The 25,132-nt window shown below is 41.1% G+C and overlaps 2 protein-coding genes across 8 annotated transcripts in view; one reads left to right on the top strand and one right to left on the bottom strand.

The window, feature by feature from the left end:
• CDC42BPA (CDC42 binding protein kinase alpha) overlaps window positions 1-17,404 on the top strand; it is a 198,600-nt gene extending 181,196 nt beyond the window's left edge. For 3 of the 7 annotated variants that reach the window (XM_069852694.1, XM_069852695.1, XM_069852697.1), the window contains 6 exons: window positions 182-299; window positions 6,344-6,412; window positions 6,553-6,738; window positions 11,117-11,234; window positions 11,898-12,055; window positions 12,687-17,404. In XM_069852694.1, coding sequence (XP_069708795.1) covers window positions 182-299; window positions 6,344-6,412; window positions 6,553-6,738; window positions 11,117-11,234; window positions 11,898-12,055; window positions 12,687-12,818 — 781 coding nt within the window. In that variant the 3' untranslated portion in view covers window positions 12,819-17,404. Of the gene's footprint in view, window positions 1-181; window positions 300-4,428; window positions 6,314-6,343; window positions 6,413-6,552; window positions 6,739-11,116; window positions 11,235-11,897; window positions 12,056-12,686 lie in introns of those variants that run through there. The other 4 variants (XM_069852699.1, XM_069852702.1, XM_069852698.1 and 1 more) reach the window with 3 other exon arrangements.
• Window positions 17,405-21,821: 4,417 nt separating this feature from the next.
• Window positions 21,822-25,132, bottom strand: part of COQ8A (coenzyme Q8A) — a 41,739-nt gene continuing 38,428 nt past the window's right edge. The window contains exons 13-15 of the mRNA XM_069852739.1: window positions 24,434-24,499; window positions 23,690-23,776; window positions 21,822-23,209 (exon numbers count right to left, since the gene is read on the bottom strand). Of these exons, the coding sequence (XP_069708840.1) occupies window positions 22,916-23,209; window positions 23,690-23,776; window positions 24,434-24,499 (447 nt within the window). The 3' untranslated portion in view covers window positions 21,822-22,915. The remainder of the gene's footprint in view (window positions 23,210-23,689; window positions 23,777-24,433; window positions 24,500-25,132) is intronic.

The following is a 25,132-nucleotide window of genomic DNA, read 5'->3' as shown; positions in this document are numbered from 1 at the left end:
GCTCTCTCTTCAAGATGGAAGCCTCTCCGTGCCAGTGCTGATAGCAAGGGTTTATCACTGTTAACATGGTTAAACAGTTAATTTCCATTTTAAAGTAGCTGATAATCGAAGCTGTACGTATTTTATAAATGTCCCTTCACACCTCAAACAAAATATCTAAACCAAGAATTTTCCCTTCTAGAGAGATGCTCCGTGATCCAGAAATGAGAAATAAATTAATTTCTAATCCAACTAATTTTAACCACATAGCACATATGGGTCCAGGGGATGGTATACAGATTCTCAAAGACCTTCCAATGGTAAGTACGAAAGTACACGTGAGAGTGACTGACTGCAACAGAGGCTACAACTACGTGAGCTAAAGACAAGTACTATTTTAAAGACAAGTACTATTTTAAATGTATATTCAGTGTGTTAATGTATTTCATATCAGGGACGGTGTAACTAGGGAAATGGAGCAGAACATGCTTTGCTGTGTGGTATATAATTTGAACAAAGAGGATAACACTTAAGCATTGAGGAGATGAAGCGTAGTAACTAATGCCTGCTGGGTGCTAAGGCAGGTTGGCCTCTCAGTGTTAATCATAATTTTTATGACCCATATGAGGGGACAAAATTAAGAGGATTTGGGCATTTGTTTTTTGTGGGAACAGAGAGAGAAGTTATTTTCTCTATGAGCTGTGGTTCAGTTCCTTTCTTCTCTTACCATCTTCAGCTCCAATTTAGCCTATCTCTTTATGGTCTCTTTTCCTCGGACAGAGGAACTGTAGCAGTTTAACAGTGTGTGGTGCCCAAATTTCTTTCCCTGCCAAAGATGCTATTTTTCATTTTCTCTCCAGATTAACTAGTCTCAATGAAACAGAACTTTATACATAAAAATTAACCTTTTAAGTTTAAAAACTGAAGAAAATGTGTAACGGTATGCACACATGTTCATTTCCACGCAACTTTATGTAGAAAGTAATCACCTGGAAGGTAACTGAAATTTTTGATAAGCTAAAGACAAATTAGCATTTAGTTCATAGGGGAGTATTATACTGCTTACTTCAAGCTACCTTGAGCATCTTGTTTGTGTGTTCCGTATTGATTTCTATACTCATTCACAATGATACAGATGTGTTCCTGACTCTCTAAGAAAGATCAAATAATATGATGTCAAACAGGTGATGTGAGTACCACCATAAGACACAGGCATTAGTACAGAAATGCTCTATAAAATGATCATCATTATTTCTTGGAGTTTGAGCAGAAAGCAGGAAGTAGATGCTGAAATTGGGATTTTCAATTGAAAAGCCCAGAGGAAACAACAATAATACTGGAAATTAAAGTGTGCCATACCGTTGCCTTAGTTCAGGAGCTTGTGAAAATAACATCTGATCTCCAGATACTAGTTTTACCTCACTTTTGCATCAAATGGTAATTTCATGTTAGACTTTATGGTAAAGTCTGCATATTACATATGAGCCCTTCTACCGCTGTTTTCCTTACATGCGAATATGCAAGGAAAGGAGAGGATTTACTTTAAAGCTCATACGAGAGGCATTTTGAGAAACCTCTCAATAACAAATATATTCAGTGCATTTGAGCAACAAACAACACTCTCTGTGTGTATGAATAAATCATGAAGGAACTAGTTCTAGAAAACGTGACAAATCCAAGGAAAATTGTCAGGTAGCGTTTATCTTAACCCAAGTGTGAGGACAGATGTGCCTAGTGTTAAACAAAGAATGATAATTTGCTTCAGGGAAGGATGTAGAGGAGAATGTTTTTTCACTTCTTCATTTCTGGTGGACTCTAAATTGTTTCTGGCTCTTCTCAAGCAGAGAAGGTAATCTGCTACTGGGAAAGGTAGGGCAAAAGATACCCTATTTTACCCCATCAGTAACTGAAAGTTCGTAGAAATCAAAAGCTGCATGGACTCCCAGTCAAAGCCTCAAACCTGGCAAGTGGAAAATATGGAATGATTTTTTGTATTAGAAGGAGATTTTCTGGACTTAACGTGGATTAATATTTCTTCAGGTATGTCATATTTAAATGACTTTTAGCTTTAAATTATTAAGTTGTGCAAGACTTGTATTAGCTCAGAGGTTGTATTTGAAGTCAGGAGTGGTACTTTCCTTCTTTACCAATATGATATTTTGAAAGCAATTATTAAGTTGCTGTCCATACTTGAAAGTGGTGAGAAGACGTTAGAAGATGTGTACGGTATAGAATTGATTTCTACAGTTGTTGCACTCGTACAGCTTCTTTATTTAAAGTTATTATTAAAAACTCCTTTTCGCAAGTAGGTGTCAGTCTTACTGGTGGGAGATGTCACTGCAGATAAAGCAAATTTGACGTGTATTTTTGCAGTGGCTTCTTGCAATATCATCTCGTATTGGTATTCCTAACTTAAAGATTCATAATGGCATCAGTCACAGGACTTGAAGGTGTGTGAGTTTGAAAAGATAGCCTGAGATTAGTATATAAATGTTAAAAGCTACTTTGGTTCAGGCAGCTTTTTCTTTTCCAGCAGTTCCCTGTAAATTATTTGGCTGGGCTAAGTTTTCATTTAGTCAGTTCCAAACGGCATACTTTTTTTTCTTAGTTATAAAAATAGAAGAAAAGGAGTTGTGCGTGCATATGATGTTATGTATTCAGTCTAATGTTTTATTTTTAAGGTAAATATAGATTTAAAAGGGAGGGCATTTCCTGGAGAATCAGTACACAAGGTAAAGAATACTCGTCCAGCTCTGTGTACAGTTTATGTATATTATGGCTTCTTTGCAAGGGCATAGAACTATTTCACCAGGTTCATACCTTGTTCCAAAAAGGTGAATAACTGTTACTCTTATGTGTGTGTTTCTTAGTACATGTGATGATTTTGCAGCTGGAAATTATTCTTTGTATTTTTAAATAGATCAGTATGATTCAGAAGAAAAAGTATGTATTTTTAAAGAACTATGGGAAAGATTGCAGCATTTGACTTTGCAAATGACTGTTTCTCTTTAGGAAAGTGTGTGATTTTTTTGCATTTAAAGTGGGTTACCACCAGGCAAAACAGATAGTGCAAAGCTAATAGTGTTTTCATATTCTCTTCATCTGACTATTTTAGGTGATATAGCTTCTTTTTTTTTCTTTTTTTTTCCTTTTTTTTCCTTTTTTTTTATGAGATACTATGATGCAGAAATCCTATGAAGGAATGGAACAGGCCTTTTTATTTGCATCTTTTCCTGACTTATTTGAGCTATTTCAGATTTGGCTGAATCTACTAATACATGTTTGTTCATCCAGCATGAGCTGTCACTGAAGTCAGTAGGTCCTTAGTAATAAATAGATTTGAATAGAGAATAGATACTTTTTTTTTCTTTGTTGGAAGAGATTGTCACAAACTAAATAGCCTGCTCAACCTAACTTTTATCTAGCATCCATAGAAGAACTTCATAAAACAAATGATAAGTTTTACATATATGTATGTATTTATATTTATTTATGAATATATACATATTTACTTTATATGTGCAATGTGAATACAATCAAAACATATATCCATGGTCTCACTAACCTGCCTCTGCTGCCTTTTTCAGGGGAAATGCCAAAAATTTAATGAAGCACAGAATTAAAACTGGTAGCAATGACCACTATGTGGCTGGGCTGTGATATGTTGGTGGGCAGGAGGGCGCACACACTTGTGCTGTCTCTACACGGGGCATAAATGCCTGGTGGATGCAGAGTCAACAGGAGCTTGCTAGCTCTGTGCCCACTGTCTTCTGAATGATGCCTTCAAAAGACCAATGTTAGAGAATCTAATTTGTGTTGTAAATGTACAAAATAACAATTAGATAAATTGAATGTTTTAGGCTTTTTCAGACTATTTGATATGTTGTATACAAAACAGATGCCTACACATGCACAGCATATCCATTTGCTGGTGTTTGCCCTTGTTGATGCAGCCACACAAGGGGGAAAGATGTTTTCTCAGAGCTTTTTTTCCTAGGTCTTAGTGTGCAATAGCCATGTGACATGAACACAAAGATATGTTTATGGTAAACTGCAGTCTATTAACCTAATCCCATGTTATCCCCTCCATGCACAGACACCCTTAAATTCAGTATAAACCTGTGTTTGGGCAGAAATGAGCATGCCCAAGACTCATAGTGAGATCACATTTAAGGGAGAAAAAGTTAGCAGTTACCAGACAACTGTAAATTTGCATTATTCTTTTCTTCATGGCACGCAGTTACTCAGGCTTTGACAAACAAGTTTGTGGGCAACAGCACAGTAGAAACCCAAAGTTCTTGTTTGCTGTTAACAGAGCCATAATCAATACCTGTTTGTATGTTATTGATATGGTTACTAGATCTGGGTCACTGTCTTGTTTTGTACAATTTAGAATCCTCCTGTTAGTATATCCCCAAACTTATTTATTTACGTGTTTTTCTTCCCTAGCAGCCTGTCACCAATTAACTGGCCGTACAGTCTGGCCTCCCTTCTGCCCTCTTGTCCCTTGAAGCCACTTTATCGTGGATGCTCCTTTGTAGTGAAGATCTGAAATCTGGAACTGCACTTACTGCAGCACAGACCACCTCTCTGTGTACATCAGATGTACAGGATTGGTTTTGCTTTCATATTCTGCATGCCTAAGTATTTTACATAAAAAGCTAGTCTTGATTGCCATTATATTTAAACATTATGCTTCAGTTTGACCTCATTATACATGAGCCATGACACTTCCATTCTAGATGATATGTGAAGCTTTGCTTGTTTCAAATGAGAAACTTTCAGAGTAAATGCGTACTTATCCGTATTTGGTATTCTTTAATGGAAGTGGGAACCCCATGCATGTATTTAATGGTGGAGTCCATGGAGAAAGTTCTGTGGTGGATCATTTTAAAAATGTTGCCATATCGTGGCTTTCTCACATTCATGAATGCTCACTAAGTATTTTCGTGGTCTGCAGTTGACCTACCCTCCGCTATTTAGCTCCTGATTTGAGACACTCTCTTTTCTCCCTTATTGGCTTTTAGGAATGTAGCTGGCTTTGCTACCAGTTCTCTGTTGCAAGCCCGTAACTCAGCAAAGTCTGCTTTCCTGGGCCATTCCTGGAATGGTGGCTTCTTGTGCCAGTATTTAGATGCTGCTAAACTTACTAATAACGATTTGATATATATTGTCTTATATGCCATAATGTGGTAATTGATGTTTTGGTTAACATGCAAAGCCTCATAATAACCATGTGGGTTTTTTTTAAAAGAAGTTGGATTTTACCAGACAAAGTGAAGAGAACAATAATGTCATAATAACAGTAATATTTGATAATGGTTATTGGGATGTGGCTAATTGTTCCTCCAGACTTTAATACATACCACATACAAGTAGTGCCTTAGGCTTAGTGGAGGGATAAGCTGTATTTTTACTATATTATTTTTTTTAATTCCTGATATTTCTGATGTTACTCAGATATGTTTTAAGGTGATGAAATTAGTTGGACAGGAAAGGAGAAAATTGGAAGGCAGAAATTAGAAAAGGTGTTCCAATTTACTGGCAGCCATTGGGTAAACCATTGCCTCGCAGGCTGACTTGCTGAGTATGTACAGATGGCACAGGGAAGGAGACCATGCCTTGAAACGCTTTTCCATTAAATCTGGGTTTAGATGAGTTTAAATTACAAGAGCACTTGTGTCAGCACATTCTACAGATATGAATTAGAAATTGTTTGTGTTTAATCTGCAGAATTATTTCTCCCCTCTTTTTCTTTATGTCACACTTTGGGAGCACGTTGCTCAATTGGCCTATTAATATTTGAGTTTTCCAGTGCTTTTACACCTTATCTGCTAAGGGCATAGTCTTCTGCAGTGCAGAGACTGAAGTGCAAAGTCTCTTCATCACTAAAGCGCTGTGAGGATTAAGTGAGTGTGCAGAAGGACATAGGCCGTGTGTTGTCTGTACAGCAAAGTTAAGTGTCCCAGTTGTCTGACATTAACCAGTTCACCTCCTCACACAACCTGTCCCCCTCTCCTATCAAAACACTGTTCCGTCATGTTAGAAATGCTCTGTGTTTCTTGTATGGGTGATACTTAATTTTAATGGAATTACTAAAGTGCATGAATAACAGAAGGAATCTCTTACGATCTTTAAGTGTTGCGTATTCTCATCTTCTCCCCACACCATCTCACCTGTGTTCACCTTCCCTTGTGTTATGTCTGGTTTAGATTGTAAGCTCCTCAAGGCAGGGAACTGATGCTTCTCAACTGTCTGTAAAGCACCTTTTACAACTGTGGTGCTCTTTGAAATATCAAATAATAATAAATACTAGAATCTATTCCCATTGAGTTAAAAGCTTTATTTGTTTTTAATGTTTTAGCAACAGCAAGAGTGGCAGGCCTGTATGACACCATATAAGGAAGGTGCTCGGAGGACTGGGGGTGACAATGTAAGATCCTGTGTGTTGACAGATGATCAGGGTTGCTGTTTGGCTGTCCTTCAGTGTTTGACTGCTCTTGCAGACTGCTGTTGCCAATGTAACCTATACAACCATCCTTCATGCCTTTCTTTCTCTGTTGTCTTTGATAGCAGCGTTCCCCTTACCAATTCCCTCATCATCACTCACGTCTGATCTCCTCTCCGAGCAACTTTGAGCACATCTACCACATGACGGTTAATTCAGCTGAAAAATTTCTCTCTCACGATTCCATAAACCCTGCATTTTCCCTGCCTCCACGTTCTGTCCTCGGTACTCCAGACTTTATGACTCTGAGGGTATGAACAGCTGAGTCAGGTGTTCATTCTACTAACACTGTGTGGGTTTCGTTTTGCTGCCTGGCTATTAACATGGGAGAAATACCCTTGTAAGTGGTTTCCTTCACCCCTTAACTTTCTTCTGTCTGAACTTATTTATTTTCTGCTATCAGCTGTGGTCTTTCCACTGCACTGACATGCCAAGAAACAGATGCTTCATGGCTTTAGAAAAAAAGAAAATAACTGTGTAATGGCTGGGCTGAACCTTTTGCTGTGTGAATATCATTTCTAATCACTAGGAAGGATGTGGGAATTTTCAATGAGACGTTCTGTGTTCCACAGTGTTCACCCTTCAGCAGTCAGTGAAGGATTCAAAATCAGGAAAAGATTTTGAATCTGTCTGTGTTGGACCAAATTTCCACACTGTTCGTTTGTGATGAAATCATGTGGAATGCAAGAGTTTTTACACAGTACTGTATCCAGATTGAGGGACACAGGTTGTGCTGCAAACAGATCGATTCTAGATTAAAGTAAATGAGTGAAGTTAGAGCACGTACAAGGAAGACCAAAAATTAAAGATAATGGAAACTTGCTGATGTAGGTCCTGGTAGTTTAAAACAGCAGCTGAGGTAAGATACTGTATACTTCCAGCTGGAATGTAAATTGGGGGTGGTATGGAAGTGGTCTTTTTTTTTTCCTTGTACTGTTCATCCTGGTCTGACTACATGGGGGTTACTAGGTCCTACAGAAATCAAGCCATAGTAAAACAAGCACGCAAGTGCATGCTGTGCATTGTAATTGCATACTGTGCTATGGCTTGCAGTTCTGCTTGGAACAGGTTTGCAGCTAAATTAGGAATAATCTATGAGGTAGATGGATGTGGCCTTCAGACACCCTTCAAACATTCACGGCAACTTCACTGACAGACTATTTTGACTTCTTCTGGTTGCTGTTCTAGATCCCCATCACTGGGAGGATTTTTGGATACGTAGCCACTTAAAACAGGAGAGAATTTTAAAGTGCAGGAGGAAAAGTAACCTCTTCCACATGGCTCCAAAACAAAATCACACAGCTAAGCTTTGACGGGTCATGTGCATGGTCACGTGTCACAGTTGTGAAGTCCCCGTTGTCACAACCATTAATATTCAAAAATGAAGTTGCAGCATTTTGCGGGAAAAGGGCCCAGTGATGACAGGTCTGTGTCCATCCTGGCTTTTCAGGTGGGAGGAGAGATTCAAATACACAAGTAATATCGCACATATTATACATATAATATTTAGTGTATAGCATTATGCACAATACAGGTTCTGTGTTTTAATATGCAGTGATGTGTTACCAGACTGTGACCCACGCTTTACCTCACCTTTCTCATGTGAGTAGTCTCCCTAGGAACAGTAAGGAATGACCCCTGGCATTTCAGACAGTTAAGTTTTGCTTAGGATTATCCTTCATCCTAACATTGCTCCCTGCTAGCCTAGACTGGAGGAGAAAACAAAATGGGCAACCTGGAGTGTCAAGATCTTGTGCCTCTTAGCTCCTTAGAGCACTAGAGGTTTAGTCTTGTATGAGGAAAAGCATTTGCCTCCTTTGTGGCTTGAGGGTAGAGATGCTGTAATCTCTACAAAATCTCTAAAAAAGATGTGTGCGAAGCAAGGCTGTGAGTTTTGATTTCGTGTCTTTGCGTTTGGAGATTTTTAGTGTAAGAAGGGTAGCATTCCCATGGTCCCAGGTACAGATGGGATATTGGAACCAAAACAATATGGAATCCACAGGGGAGTTGAAAAATTATCTGTTAAATTAGGCTTTTAGATACTGTTATATTATTTCATGGAAGGATTAAAAGTTTAGGCTTATAATGTAATGAACAGAACACTACTTGAAGACAAAAAAAAAAACCCAAACCAGCAACAAGCAGCATGATGGACAGAGAAACACAGGCAAACAATTCGCTATGTATATTCTAACTGTTCAGTTAGAATCTATATGTGTCTTCTCCCCGAGGCCTAGGAAGACAACACGGGAGCAGTTAATGTGGGTGTGAGAGCTGAGGCTTGGTAACAAGTGGAGAAACGATGCCACATACATAACCCACAGCAGCTCTGTTCTCTGGCTGGGAACCAGGTGCACTGAACTAATCTGGGTCTTTCACCCTAATTCACAGTGATTAACTTTGCTCAGCATGCAGCTTCTCTGCTGCTCATTTGTTTTTCTCTTCTCTCACCTTTGTCCATTTGGTTCAGCAATGGGAATGAATTTTCCTCCTAGGATTTGAATTGTTGCTCTAAGTGAGGGTTTTTTTTTCTCTATCTTTAAGTAAAGCAAGCTCAGATTTTTTTTTTTTTTTTTTAACTTGTGCATTTCGCTGCTGTATAACTACTGCTAATAACTGCCATTTGGTTTTCTTTGCATCCCCTTTCTTCATCATGCGTGTATAACTTCCAGGGGCTAAAACGCCGGGGTCTCTGGCATATGCTTATTTTATTTTTAGGACAAAAAACAATGAAAGATTTACTTTGTGGAGAAACTTTCTACAAGGAATTACATGGACTTTGCAAACTGAGGTCATGAAAAATAATCATCATTAAATACACTATTAAAATAATTAGTCTTTTTCATGCATGTATGTTGTCTGCTCAGTCACTGTTAAGGAAGCTTATTGCCTTATCATCAAACATAATGGCTGTCTTTGCAAAATGACCCATTTTATGATTATACAAGTACAAAGGAGATTCCCTGCAGCTCCAGTGGACTAACCACAGTGCACACGTTTTCATGGTGCTGCATTTGGCTTTCCTTTGTTTCTCAAAATACAACAGTAACTTATTCCCTAGCCTACTAGTTGCTTTGTGTTCCTTGTAGAGGAACATCCATCATTTATGTACAGCCAGGATGCTCATACTCTTATCTGTACCTAACATTGTTTATTGCATGGTGAAGGACACAGAAGCCAGAAACTCACTATTTTGTGCTACAAAGTAAGTTGGTTCTTCACATTTTAAAAAAAGGCCATGGGGGGGAGGTAAACAAGAGACAGATGCATGATCCCACAAATTATTTCAGAGACTTTTTTTAGGCCTTCATTTATAAATCCTCATTGAGAGTAGAGCAGGAGTGTATGAGAGTAGAATTAAACAAGGCTTTTCCATTTGTAAGCTCTTTGATTCTTTTGGTGTTTGAGAGAGATCTGGGAACAGGACTTGTTTGCTGCATGTTTTATATCAGCCATTTCCAGCCAGTTGTGAAAATGGAAGCAAAGTGTTGACTGTAACAGCAAAGGAGTTTGTTATAGCAATGACTCTTAAGATCATTGTAAGACTGGATTGACAGCAGGTTGGTAATAAGTATCTGATAAAGTCTGAACTGTATAAAATCTGTTCATTACAAATGCTCTATTTAATTATCTATTTTAAAGTATAGATAGAGAAATGGGTAGTATCTGAGGGTCTCTGAGAGTACCCTAGTGTGGTATGGAAGCTTTGTTCTGGTCTGAAATTTCCATGTCATCCCAGCTTACAAAGGGGTTGCAGTTGTAACTGTTGTTTTATACGTGGCTACTTTATCTCAGAGTGAGGATGGGGAAATAATTAAATATAAATAGGAAGAACTTAACTGTTATTGCGGGGGAGTATTTTGTAAAGTGGAAATAAAGTGATGCTCAGAGCTACCTGCAGTTCTTTTCACATTCTGCACGTGTAAAGGTTCCCTAAAACTTTTTCTAATGAACAGTAATTACTTAATACTGCAAATCATGTTGGGAACAGGATAAAATCTCACATTTAGCCAGAGATGAAAAGACAGGCATGAGCATTAGAAAGTCTCTCTGGGCTAAGAAGCCAACCCATATACAGAGAGAGGGGCTAAAGCAGCCAAGAAGCCTTTTCCCCTAAGGTCAGCTGTGAGTTAACAGAAGCAGAATTACACAAGTAATTGAAATTTAGATTGATCTGCTATGTGTTCGTAACTCTGCAGGCATTAGGGATTAACCTGGTTATTGTATAAAGTTATGTATGTATGGGACAAATAATGGCAAAGAGAAATTTTAATACGATCCTTGGAAGCACGTGCTCATAAAGAATGTCTTGTGTGATATATCTTGAATATAGCAGCTTAATTAGGCTTGCAAACCATCCTTTCATGGAAATTCTTGAATTATTAGCCATACTTTTTCAGTTGTATGCGTATGTCCATGTAATTTAGCACTTCACTATTATGCTGTGTGTGCTTCCAGTCTCTGCACGAAATTGCAGAGTGTTATTTTGCAAATTTTGCTAACTTGCTGCCCAGATAATTCAGCTCTGGTAAGGCTGGGTTTGTAATGTATTTTGGGGCCTTCATAACATCCCAAGGTTGATCCAGCAGTCAATAAGTAAACATGCTGTTGTGTGTGTCTGCATTGCAGAATCTTCGGCCTCAGGAAAGTCGAACCGTATTCAGTGGCTCTGTTAGTATCCCATCAATCACGAAATCCCGCACAGAACCAGGACGATCGATGAGTGCAAGCAGTGGGTTAGCAGCACGTAAGCAAACAGAACTTGTGTGGCTTTGGGGACTGTGCACAGATATTTTTGCTCCATGGTCATTAACTTTTACTGAACTATGTGGAGCTCTTGATGCCTCTTTTGCTGCTAGTACAGAGAGAAAGCAATAAAAAACTGGTTGCTAATATGGAAGAGTTGAATTGCATTGGTAACACCTTTCCTAGTGCTGCCACGCTGCCCTTATCTGCAGAGTGACCTGCCCTGAGACCAGGCAAGTGACTATATAATTGGCCATGTGAAAACAAGACCCAGTGTCCTATCTCTTTTGGGTTTTTTTATTTTTCCCTTCCAATAACACACATCGCATTTGCTGCTCATGCTCAACTGCCTGCAGAAAGCATGTGTCTGATTAGTCTGTACCTGCCAGTACAACCTATGCCCTCCCTGGGAAAGAACTGCTGCCTTTGTCGGCAATTTAGTGACTCTATGCTGATGCTGACAAGCCAAGGGAGGGACCAGAGAATCCCTATGAAAAGCTGCAGCTGCCAGTAGACAAGCTAAAAGCCCACATAGCCTGCAAGGCATTAGCTGAGCATCTTGGGACACGCTGGAGGAAAGGGGACCTGACCAGAGAACCAGCTAACAAGTTTCTAGTACCTTGAGTACTGACTCTTAACAGTTTAATTCTTCTGCATGTTTTAGGATCATCTGCACAGAACGGTAGTGCTTTGAGGAGGGAATTCTCAGGAGGTAGCTATCGAGGAAAGCATCAGCCTAAGGCATCACCCTCAGATGGTTCCTTATCCTCTGGTGGCCTGGACCAAGGCAGTGATGCACCAACAAGGGACTATGAGCGAGAGGTGAGTGACAGGAGAAAGAGGAGAAAATTTAAGTGTGTTGATAAAGATGAGGAAGTTAAATTTTGTCATGAGTTTGGCTACGAGTCTGGGAGTCACTGACAATGAAAACTTGGATTTCAAGCTATCCTGACAAAAGACTTTGGCAAAACAGTGTAAACTCTGGTCCTCCTATTTATCATGCAGAAAACTCTCTCTGCACTCCTTACTTGCAGATATATGGGTAGTGAGGCTCCCAAAAATATTAGCCCAGTAGAGTCACGCCTTGATAGTGACCTATCGCAGCTTGAAGTGGTGATGTTCCTTCTGCCCTTTATTTTCAAAGATTCTTAAGCTATCATAGCAACCATTTCACAGGAGATATTTTTGTACTCAGAGTGCCTCAATTTAACAAGGTAATTTAAGAATTATACGATAAAAATTTCATTTAGATCAGAAAGTGGATTTCATTATTCATATTCTGTGCAGAACAAGTCTGTCACTCAGATGATAGGACTGTGATCCTGCTCAGAGCTAAACTCAGTTCTTCCAACCAAGAATGTTTTACTTTGAATCCAGTCACTCGTTGCTCAGACATCCTCTTCACTTACTATCCTTTTACTTACTATTGTTCTTCTGTGTCTTTGGACTGCAGGACTCAGACTCTCCAAGACACTCTACTGCCTCGAACAGCTCCAACCTCAGCAGCCCTCCTAGCCCAGTTTCTCCTCACAAGACCAAGAGCCTTTCCTTGGAGAGCTCTGACCATGTGAGTTGGGACTCATGAACTGCTTCAGCATTCAGATTTGACATCACAGCAACTTGCTGTCCCCATGGCTGTTTCCTTCACTTGTTCCAGTTCTCACCTTCAACATCTTAACGCTCCCCACCCCCTGTCTGAAAAAGACCTGGGACTGGGATACAGAAGGTAAAAGCTGGTCATCCTCAGCACCATTCGGCACTGCCTCACCCTCTCTTCCTCAGATTGGACAGCAGCAGATGAGCAAAGCTAGTATTGTAATAGTATTGGTTTCATTTTTGTGGTTACAGCTGCTTCATTTTTAAAGACGTATTTATTCCACTCCCCTTCCACTTTGCAAAAAGTAGCTTAAGTAGATCAGACCAGTATCAACAAGAAAAAATGCAGAGCTCATTGTACTGTACAGAAGGAGCACAGAGACGCCCTTCCCCTGCATGGGGAATGATCAGTATGTCAGAGGCACATAAAAGCTTTCAGCTACCACATTTGAATGTCAATCTGATTGTCGCCAGCAGATCCTTATTGATTAAAATGATGCATATTTTACTACACTACAGAGTTTAAATAAATAAGCAGATGTTAGAGAAAAAAACATATGTATATATTCAAAGATGAAAAAACATTGTGTATGCAGCAGAAGATGGATGCTTATTTAAAACAGCCTTTAATTTAAGATTTGTGTTGTCCCTGTTTTCATGCTCAGTAATATACAGAGTTGGAGGCCTGACCTGAAACCTTTTGCAGGACAGATATTCCTTTTTGAGTAGCACTCACTGCCCTGCCAGGAGAGGTCCCTGCAGTGCTTTTGCAACATTTCTTTACTTCTGGTGGTGGCATAACTGAAACTAAAATTCCTACTTTCATTTAATCCCCACCCTTTGTAAAAGTGATGATTGAAAAGCAACTCCCTGCCCTGAAAACCCAAGGGCACCAGTCATCCAAGTGGCTGTTCCCTGTGTGCCAGCTACACTAGAAATCCTTAGGGCAGCAAGGGTGTTCAATGCAGCAGGATTCAGCAGGAAAACTGTTTCCCTGGGTCAGTCTTCGCCACCTCATTGACCATCTCTAACCAGACCTGTTAGTGTTGTTACCAAATACTGGTTGCTAACACACAGCAGCCAAACGAACGCCCACAGTCTGAAGTGGCCGTGGCTGCTCCTGGCTGTGCCGGCACTGTAGCAACAAAGAATCTTGAAGACTGACCTCATACTGTTCACGCTGTGGTAGTCAAGGATGCCTGGTCACCCACAACCGTCATGCTGGCAAGGTTGGTTTTCCTCTCCCTCCACACCTGAGCAGTGGGTTTGTGCAATTTGCATTGCTTCTATGTGCTCACCCGCTGTTTGGTTCCAGTAACAGGTCAGGTTGTAGGGCAGAAAGTATTGCAATGGAACACAGAACCCACTGATGTTTCAAAAATAAATACCTGAAGCTTATCAACAGAATAATGTGAGAGACCAATGTGCAAATGAATGGTAAGAGGAAGATGTCTCTTCTCTTTAGTTAGCAAGGCAGATGTGTTTTTCATTTGGGAGTATGTTCAAATAAGCCTCTCTTCTCAGTAGTATTGTTGCTGGCTTTATTCTATGACCATACTCAAACATGTAAGGGCTTTTTGCATTTAGGATACTGTGTTTTTGTGGGTTTCAGAAACTTGTTACGGCTTTTATTAAACCATTCCATATTTTTGCAGTCAGCAGTATATAGTGTTTCACTCACATAGAGATGTTTGGAGTTTTCCAGTTTCTTCTTCCCTAATGAGAGTCATGAGTAAGTTTGAACCATAATCTAAATGTGAAATAGGGAATGAGACACATCATTTATGATCATTTAATGATGCTGGATCTCCTAGGCAAGATTTCTCTTTCACTGTGAATCCAGAGGCTTGTCCAAGTTAAGCTCATTCAATGTTATTCTGGGATAGGAATAGAAAATTTTTTTCAGAAGCCATGATCTCAGAAGCCTGTTTCTCTCCCATTTGGATATTTTCAGAGCTGGTTTTGGTGTTTGTTTTCACTTCACAGCTACTACTGTTGCAAGCCTGGCATTTAATATGAAAAGCTTTAGCAAACAGCTAAGCACTGAAAATTAATGCGTCCCGGAATAGTTTTCAGATAGGCAAGGCATTGTTGGCATTATTAAAATGCCATGTCAGCTTCTTTTTAAAGATTGCAAATTGCTTCAAGTATAGCCACTGCTTTTTTCCTCACAATCCCTTCCATTTGGTGAAGCACATCCACACTTTCCAAAGCCTTTGCAGACTAGTTTTGTATTTACTGTATGTTGCATTTAAACATTAATCTTATTTCAATGTTAAGAGAAGGCATTTAAACAGCAGCCATTTAAGACAGAGCAGCCTGCATGACAGTCCCCTGAGCGAGGGCCACAGGATTTTTTTTGTGGATATTTTTTACAGTTTACCTAATACTCTATCTGAAAATGGAACCCAAAGAGCTACAACACAGCAAATAATTGAATTGAGTAACCACCTACATTTACTACGTTATGGTGCCTGCAATCTGTTGATATCACAAACAGATGTTTTCAGGCAGAGTGTAGGTCAGCTGTGTTACAAAACTAAGCTCCACAGGCCTACACAGTTTGTACACCCCACTTTTTAATCCTTGGCAGTCTCCGTTAGGATTACTATATTAATCATTAGTTTGGTACCGTGCATTTTTATACGTATCTACTCAAAAGAGAAACAGCAACTGTTCTCTCAGTTGAAAAGCAAATGACCACATTGCTTAGTTATTTGAAAAGAGAAAAGTTGTCCTAGGACTTGAATAGTTTTATATATTTGGGGACCATTTGACTATACACTCAATTTTAAACCACACTGGTTTGGTTGGTATGACTATTAAACCTACGTGCATGCTGTAGCTGAGCTTTTTAAATACTCATCGGGCTAAGAAAAGGAACTTGGTCATTTGAACTGAAAGACTCTTGGCTGGAATCTCAGAGACAGTTGGCTCTTAAGATTAGATGTGTGCTACTTTGCACTGGAGCATTGCTTCAACTTCACATTTATTTGTCCAGGAAGCGTAAAACTTCCCACTGAATTTTTGACTGTAGTTCATGTTCTCTGTACTTATCTAGCCGATTTTTTCCTTTTGGCTGAGACTGGAGGTGTTGCATTTTTGACACTGCTTAAACATGTGTGTCGTTGGGTTTTTGCAAATTTTTCCCCCCCTCTTTTGATGGAAACAGAGGATCTGAACAGACTCAGGCAGCTACTAAGGATTCCAGGTTTTAGAAGGAAAAAGGTCTGGTAAATAGTTTTCCACTGTACATGTGCACATACGTGTACATGGCTCGCGTCCACATTTCATAAACCCCAGATCAGGGTTACCCTACTCTGTTCTCTATTACCTTTGGCCTGTAGAAGACAGCTGGTAGTTTAAAAAACCAAAACATTCCTGAGGCTGCAGTGAAGGAGTCATTTCTTTTCCTTTCAGTTGCTGTAGCTTGTTAAGAATATGCATTTTGCCCATTTTAACAAGTATCAAACTTGAGTCAGGAATGTTGCCTCCTTGATTTGACTCTGACTTACAAGCCGGGTGTGTTATTCTCAGGTATATGGCAGAGGGAAGTTAAGGGTCTTGTCATACCAAAAAAAGTCCAAAAAAGCAGAGCCTATTTGTAAAAATGTAGCTTTACTGTACCAAGCTGGTTGACAGCGTGTCAGCCTTTCAAAACGAAAGTCAGAGCATTAACACAGAAACAGATTCTGGCATCAGATTGCTTTTGAATGGCCAGACCCCAACCAACAGGACAAACAGGCTCTTTAGGAGAAAGTGGTTTGGGTTGTTTTTTTTCAATTTTATGCACAGTTTAATCTTAAATAAACATTAAGCATGCAATTTACTGCAGTGCAACTACCCACACCCACTACACCTTAGTCTGAGAATGAATGTGGCACATAAGAGCTTTCTGCTGTGGTTCTTTTAATTAATAGGATCAGTTCCATAGAGGAAGTGAGAGAAGTTCCTGCACTAACATGAACTGCAGTCTTTTGCATGCTTTGTGTTCATACTGTATTTGATAGACAACCCAAAACCTACTCTGCTGCAGGCTTTCCAGTCTAAATTCCAGCTCCACTTAGTCTTTGGTTGCAGCTGCAGCTGAGTAGAACCTGTTTTCATTTTGCATTTAAGAAAGTCTCATCCACAGGGAATAAATCCACAAACAAACCAGTGATGGTATTTCAGAGCAATTATACATACCTGCCTTTTTATGTATGACAGTTTCATATCATTTATTTTTTAAATAATTTTTAGGTTTTTCATTGTAATATTATTGTACAGTTTTGCATGGCATAGATGTAATCACTTTTTTTTTGGTTTAGAATATAAAAGCTGACAAGTGTGCGTGTGGGGGAAAGATTCTGCTTTTTGCCTCTTCTCCATATTTTGTTTAATGCCCTCAGTGTTGTAGGGGACATTGTAAGAGATTCTCTGCTACAGAACAATGATGTAGATTCTTTTGCACAGAAATATTTAAGGTGGAAAAGACAACAATGTAAAAATGACTTACCACCAATATTTTATGTTGGTAACACTTAATATTAACCTCCTTTGATGTACTGCAATAAAACAGGGAACTGTTAGAAATGCAGATGTTTTGCCTTTTTTTCCTGCATCCCTATGTTAAGCTTTGAGGAGGAAAAAGGAAGGGGAATAATTGTGTTCTTGAGGAAGATAAAACCACATTTGTTTAGATCTAACACTTTTAAGGAAAAATTACCAGAAGATTTTTGAAAATTCCAAGTCCAGCCACTTGATTACATTGAACTTTATCAACTGCAGTTGTCCAAACCTTTTTCTTAGGTCACCTGTTCTTTCAAGGTTGAAAGATTACAGGTGAGAATAAGAGACCAGAGCAACAAAGGGAACCTTGTGGTTGGTGTCTACTACAGGCCACCTGATCAAGGGGAGCCAACTGACGATGCCTTTGTACTCCTGCTGGAGGACTTCAACCATTCTGACATCTGCTGGAAAAGTAGCACAGGAAGCTTTAGGCAATCCAGAGGAATTGTATAGTGCATAGATGATAACTTTTTAACCCAGCTAATAGACACCCCGACCTGAGGGGATTGCAATACTGGAGCTGATGATCACCAATACAAATGAGCTTATCGGTGACATCAAGACTGGAGGCAGTCTGGGCTGCAGCAATTACACACTGGGGGAGTTTAACATCCTGAGGGATATGGGACAGACAAGGAGCATAATCAAGACCCTAAAGTTTAGGAAAACAAGCTTCAAGCTTTTCAAGGAGTTAGTCAGTAGGACCCCCTGGGATAGGATCCTCCGGGACAAGGGAGCAGAACAGAGCTGGCAGATATTTAAGGATGCTTTCCATAAAGCACAAGAGCGCTCAGTCCCCAGATGTAGGGAATCCGGCAGGGATGGGAAGAGACCAGCGTGGCTGAGTCAAGACCCACTGGTCAAACTGAAGAGCAAGAGGGAACTGCACAGGCAGTGCAAGCAGGGACAAGGAACCTGGGAAGAGTACAGGGACACTGCCCGGTTGTGTAGTGATGGGGTGAGAAAGGCCAAAGCAGAGCTAGAGCTGAACTTGGCAGGGGATGCAAAAAACAGCAGGAAGGGCTTCTGCAGGTACATCAACCAGAAAAGTAAGGTTAACGTAGCAAGCCCCGACTGATGGATGAAAATGGTGACCTTGTATCAACAGATGAGAGGGTGAAGGGACTTAAATTTTTTTGCCACAGTCTTCGCTGACAACTGCTCCCCCACCCCGAACAGTGGAAAACAAGAAGGAGACCAGGGGGCTATAGTCCTTCTTACTGTAGGGGAGGATCATGCTCATGACCACCTGAGGAACCTGAACATATGTAAGTCTATGAGACCTGATCCCAGAGTCCTGAGGGAATTGGCTGGTGTGGTGGCCAAGCCACTCTCCATATTTGAAAAGTCATGGCAGTCAGAAGTCCCTGGTGACTGGAAGAAGGGTAACATACCAATTTTATAAAAATAATAGAAAAGATGACCCTGGGAACTACCAACCTGTCAGCCTCACCTCTGTGCCTGGGAAGATCATGGAACAGATCCTCCCAGAAGCTCTGCTAAAGCACACAGAGGACATGGAGGTGATTAAGGGCAGCCAGTGCGACTTTACCAGGGGCAAATCCTGTATGACCAACTTAGTAGCTTTCTGTGATGAGGTGACCACAGCAGTGGACACGGGAAGAGCAATGGATGTGGTCTATCTGGACTTCTGTAAAGCTTTTGACACAGTCCTCCATGACACCCTTTTCTCTAAATTTGAGAGAAATGGACTTGATAGGTGGACTGGTCAGTCAATAAGGAATTGGTTGGATGGTCACATTCAGAAGGTAGCTGTCAATGGCTCAAAATATCCAGATGGAGATCTGTGACAAGTGGTGGCCCTCAGGGGTCCATATTGGGATCAGTACTGTTTAATATTTTCATCAATGATATAGACAGTGACATCGACTGCACCCTTAGCAAGTTTGCAGATGACATCAAGCTGAGTGGCGCAGCTGCCACATCAGAAGGATGGGATGTCATCCAGAGGGACCTGGACAGGCTGAAGAAGTAGGTCTGTGTGAACCATGGGAGGTCCAACAAGGCCAAGTGCAAGCTCCTACACCTGGGCTGGGGCAATCTGCGGTTTCAATACAGGATGTGATTGAGAGCTGCCCTGCAGAGAAGGACTTGGGGGTGCTCATAGAGGAGCTTAACATGAGCTGGCGATGTGTGTTTGCAGCCTGGAAAGCCAACCATATCCCGGGCCGCATCAGAAGTGTACTTCAGACACCACCTGCACCATAATAAAGGACTATGCTGTTATTGATCCTGTGCTGCCAGCAGGGCCACAGCCTGGCCATTCTCCCATTGCCGAAGAGCACCAACAACCTTTCCAGGAACAATCTCGCATGCTTCCCCTTTCTTACTTGGCTACAGACCACCTTTCTCCACAACAACTTCTGATCCTGTCCCTCTCCTTCAAAATATTTACTTTCTCAGCCCCCTGCCCTGTAGCTTACATGGATTTAAGCCCACGGGTTCATCCCATCTAGGCCACTGCAAGTCTCTCCCGGCTGCTGCAGCTCTGCAAAGTATCCTCTGTTTCCTGTGCTCTGACTTGTTCTTATCAGTGCTATATTTTTTATTTCTCTGAGTTGCACCACCTTATTTCTTGGGAAACAGGTCTTCTGTTGTCAAGGGATTTGGACATTAGGAAAGTAGAAAGTGAACTGCATGTTAGGCTTTCTGTTCAGCTCCTCAGCATCTTCTGTTTGGATACAGCAGCCAGGCTGACTTAAGAATGAAAACAGTACTGCGACCACACATAGGCTAATTCTTTAGAATGGAAAATCCCTGTCTTCAGAGAAGCAGACTTAACCTCCCACTTGCCTCGTAGAACAGTTTTCTACAAGAGCACTTTTGTAGAACTTAGAAGCTTGCTGCCACAACGAACTGCTCGTTTCCTCGACCTACATGTGTGATTCAAGCAAATGCACTAGCTGGTACAGAGCACACAACAGTGATGAAGTGTTCTTGCTTACCATAACATGTCATGACTTTTGACCTGAAGCCGGAGCAGTGTTTCTGGCTCACCTTTCCCCCACAGCTGTTACACTGACACACAATTCTTTCTGTCCCAAATCTCTCTGGACAAAATTGTAAAAATTATTAATGCTCTTAGAACATACACAGAAGACCAGGAGAGTAGAGCTCTAATTAGCTTTCCTAATAAACAAACATCTTACTGTCTGCTAGCTGCCATGCTCTAGGCAAATGCAAAACCACTCCATCGTTCAGCTTGATGTCAATTCTTACACATACTTGCTGTCAAGGGAAGGGAAACAATTGCTCAGTCAAGCACACACACCTCAGCCTGGTTTACAAGAGATCTGTGGTCACATGAACAAGCACACACCAATCTAGGGGTACTTAACTGAAAAAGCGAACTGCAACACTCAAGCTACTGTGCCTTCTTTGCAAGTTCTTTGACCATACCAGGTTTGCAGCTTCAGTGACAGAAATTTTGCTCTGAAACTCACCTAATCCAATTACCTTGTCACTTTTTTTACCTTGCTTTTTAAGCTTTAACATAAGTATTTAACATCTCAAATAATGCCACTGTTTTTACAGCTGCAAGGTCTAGATCCAAAGAAGAAAAAATTATGTCTATCAGAACCAAAACAAGTTACTACAGTGTTATAAACAGCTTAATGCAAAGCTATTACTTCACTGAGCAGCAGAGCTCTCTCTTCTCAAAGGGTTAAGAATAAATGGATGAGTACTTCTAGTTGGATTTGTCAGTCCTGGATCTTCTTCAACCAAATCTTAAATGAAGTTTGTATATTTATGGTCCTGGAATAAAGATACAATAACCAGTTTTCCTGTTTCTCAAAGGTCCCTCCTGAGAGAGGCCGTTTATTCACTTACCTGTTTTTTACCTCTGAGGATTTCTTATGTACTGAAGTTTACGATCAGACAACCTCTGCATTCTTGGGCTGTGTTAACCCAGTTGGACCAGCTGAGCCTGCTGCTAAATATCTGGCACTTGCCAGTTAAGGACATCTGCCTTGCCAGCATCAGGTAAGCATCAAGTCCAACCGCCACTCTTTCTTCACAAGTGGAGAAAAGGAAAAGAGATCAGGACTGGTAAGAGAGCAGACTGGTAACACAGTGATTAAAACAAAGGAAAACATGAAAACAAATTCAATTGCCAAGGATTTTCATGGCCAGAGAGACATTCAGGCTGATGGTTCTGGCCTCTGGTAAACTTGTCATCATTACTGTTAGCACTAGTGATAGATCCATCTGCAGCTGCAATAGAAAGGTGAAGGAATGAACAAAGCATAAATTGATGGCTTTACAAGGGTGGTAGTGATTCCTTCAGCAAATACAACATCACCAACAAGAGTAGACTTGGAAGCTTCTCCTGCTTGAGTTCTGCTTATCCCTGAGAGCAGGCATGGTTCACTTGGCTATTTCTTATTGCACCATAAGATGAAAAATACACAGGCAGAAGGCCCACCGCACAAGCACTTCTTTATTGAAATCGGGAAGTCGCATAGGTACAGATTTTGTACAAAAACCTAAGAAAGTAAATTTCCTAGCTTGAGTCCAATACTTTAGAAATGTGCTGCAGCTGGTTTTAAATGTGCGACATTTCAGCAAAAACTTAAAATGCTCATGAGAGGGATTATGTGTTTGCCTTGCTGTAAGTTCTCGTTACAGGAAAACGGAGACGGATAGGATAGGTTCTTGGTTAGGAGTCCAGCGAGTAATTGGTGCCAAGAATTGTAGCTTATCTAACTTGCCCTCAGGAAAGCTGATCCCTACCAGATGGTGAAGAATCCCACTATTTGTGATCAGATATAGCTCTATTGATTACATGACTCCCAGAACTAAGGTGGGTTGTGGGTTGTGTACATCTGTGCTTAAAAGAAATTGGCACTCAATCCTCAGATTTTTTTAAAGTATTTCCTATGCTTAGCTTGCAAGCCAAGAAGAGTTTTATGCTTTCTACCTATGTACACCCACACTCCCCCTTGCATTTAATCAGTGTCAATAAAATTCAGGAGGGTTCTTGGATGGCCACCACTTGACTTGCGAAGAAAGGAGGGAGGTGCTGAATGTGTCTGTGTACACCTTAGTATTTGATTCTATAACTCACAGTATGAAAACTACTTGAATTTCACCTTAGAGTGAAGAGGGAAGGTTTTTAAAAAATGGGGGTTTTGAGAATTACAAACAGGTTTCAATATTAAATTCTGCTCTTGTCCTCCTTCCCCTACTTGTTGTAAAATCCAATTCAACTCCAAGCCACCATCACAATGTTAAAAATGCATTTAAGGTAGTCAGGCTGGTGCCTTGAAACAGTACAGAAGCACTCAAGAAGACAGGTTCCTGCACACTGTGGACTGTACTGGCAGTCAGTGTAGGACAGATAGCATGAAAGAACAGCTTTGCGTTGTGAAACACACACTTGGTTTCCAGAGCACAGGCTGCTGCACCTCAAGAGGATGGAGAGCTGGGATGGAACACGTGGGAGGCTAGAATGCTCTCTGCAAGACTCAGGTGAACTGTGCCCTCAGAACAAGACACGTTAGTTCATTCTTACTACTCCTCTGGTTTCTTGCCCCTGCTGCTCCAATATTTGCTATACGCCTCTTGGAACATGTTTTTGCAGGGAATTTTGGCCTTCAGTTTGGTGCAGATAAGGAAAGAACCCCCCATCTTCCGATGAAGAGAGTAAGTCTCCTCTGGTGGAGGGACAAGCCGATGCTTCAGCATGACTGGGATTAAACCATGGATCTTTTCAGTGGTGCTTTGGTTGCCGAAATCAAAAGGTTCCTCAGATGCAAAAGCTTCTCCCAGGATGAGAACAGCATTTAAGTGGGCATCTTCCATTTCCTGCCCAAAAGGAAAGAGGCATAAATAACACCACTAGCCACCTGAATGACCTGATAAAGAGGAGAAACGGTAACAGCAGCAGCTCGGGAGAAATACCTAGCTATACCCACAGCAAAGGTAACCTCCAGCCCACAACACTGATGAACATTTCAATACAGTTTCAAGAAACTAAACCTTCCAGAAGACGATGTGCCCAGTCACAAAGTTTCAACAGTCATCACCACATGCTGGTCTTGCTGGGGGAGAGAAGGAAGGACAGTGGGGTTTTGGGACTAGCTGTATCATCATTACTACTCCTACTCCCAAAAGGAAGTGAGAGAACAAAAGCCAAAACCCCATTTTTGCCCTTCTCCCTGATCCTCATCAACAGGCCTTTCGGACCAACACTGACTTTTACCACATCAGGAAATCTGGGCAAGTCCGCAGACCCACAAAGCTTATCACTAGCCACCAGTAAAAGCAGACCCTTCTGCTCTGTACCTTGACTTCATAGCCAGTGAGGAATTTCATTTCAATGGACTTCTTCAGTACTCTCTCTCTGTCCATGTCAGCAGCTGCCTTGATTACCTGAATAGGAAGAACACTTTCAGAAGAGCTGAATGTTGGCCAGTTTAAGAGCTACAGGCAAAAAGATACAGCTGCTGGTCCTCCAAAGCTCTTCCTACTCAGTAGGGCTACACATAGCCCAGAGAACATAAGGGACATCAAAAGAGCTTCATGAATCAATAGAACCCTCCCCCTACAAAACAGGAGAACCAACTGTAAGACACTTTAGGTGATGTCTGCTGACCCCTGCAGCTCAAGTGCAGAACATGATGATCTACAAAGGAAGCATATAGGGCTTCACATAAATTTTAAAGTCTGTAAGCAAGCTAGAAATTACAGGAAAAGACGGTGAACAGGACATGCAATTCCTGTATTTCCCCACATAAAAATCACTGAATTCCAAGTGCTCTGATATGCTCTGCTGCCAGAGTCTCCCAGTAAGCAACATTACAGTTCTCCATATATGTCATGCAATTTAAGCATCTCTACTGAGACAGCCAGGGCTTGCACCAGACACAGAAGGTTGTGGTAAGGGACAGAACAGGAAGAGAGATCTCTCTCTCTTGCCTCCAGCCCTGCTTCCCTCCACACTCAGAAGGGATTCAAGTACAGAGCGATATAGTATTTGCAGAATTTTGCAAATTTTGCAGCACTCTAGGACACCATGCAAGTCCTCACCTCTATGTAGACATCTGTGAACTTCTCGTCAAACCCTCGTGTGGCTCCAAAGTCCAGCAGGGCCACCTGGAAATAGACAAACCCATCTGTGTTAGTGTCAATCACTCAAGTACAGCCTGTCCCCAAGAAGACTCCCGATGTCTTCAGGAAGCCCAGCTAGCTGGAAAGCCTTTCCACTACAGCTCAGCTTCTCCCCAACTCTATTATTTCCCCCGAGAACACCACAAGCATTTTCACTAGTGCTTGGTGGAGGAGGTATGACCTACACTCACACTGTCACACCTGCTCAGCAGATAACTATGCTCAGGCTTTCTACATGGAGACAGAGCAGCACAGAACTTTTTCCCAGCACTTTTCCAACACAGACATATAGGATCAACCAGCAATTCCATCTGACCCACAGTACACAAGCAAGCAGCCAAACCAACAAGCAGGACACCTGCAATTGCCTTCCCAGGCAGCCTTATCTTCAGCGCAGCACAAGACTAAACTCAACTGAAGAGCTGGCTCAGGTGTGCTGCTGGTAGAGCTGCACTGCCAGCTGCAGCTTCCCACTGATCATCTTCAAAACAGACCCTGAGGCTAAGGAAGTAGCTATGACTGCATCTAAGGGCAAAGACAGGCAGACAGCCAGGGTTACAGGAACCCTGCTCTCCCACCCAAACCAAGTGAGAACAATGGGCAAAGGGACATATATCA

The sequence above is a fragment of the Phaenicophaeus curvirostris genome, chromosome 2 (genome assembly GCF_032191515.1).
Source record: "Phaenicophaeus curvirostris isolate KB17595 chromosome 2, BPBGC_Pcur_1.0, whole genome shotgun sequence".
Lineage (NCBI taxonomy): Eukaryota > Metazoa > Chordata > Aves > Cuculiformes > Cuculidae > Phaenicophaeus > Phaenicophaeus curvirostris.
This window is presented reverse-complemented; position numbering and strand designations above follow the sequence as displayed.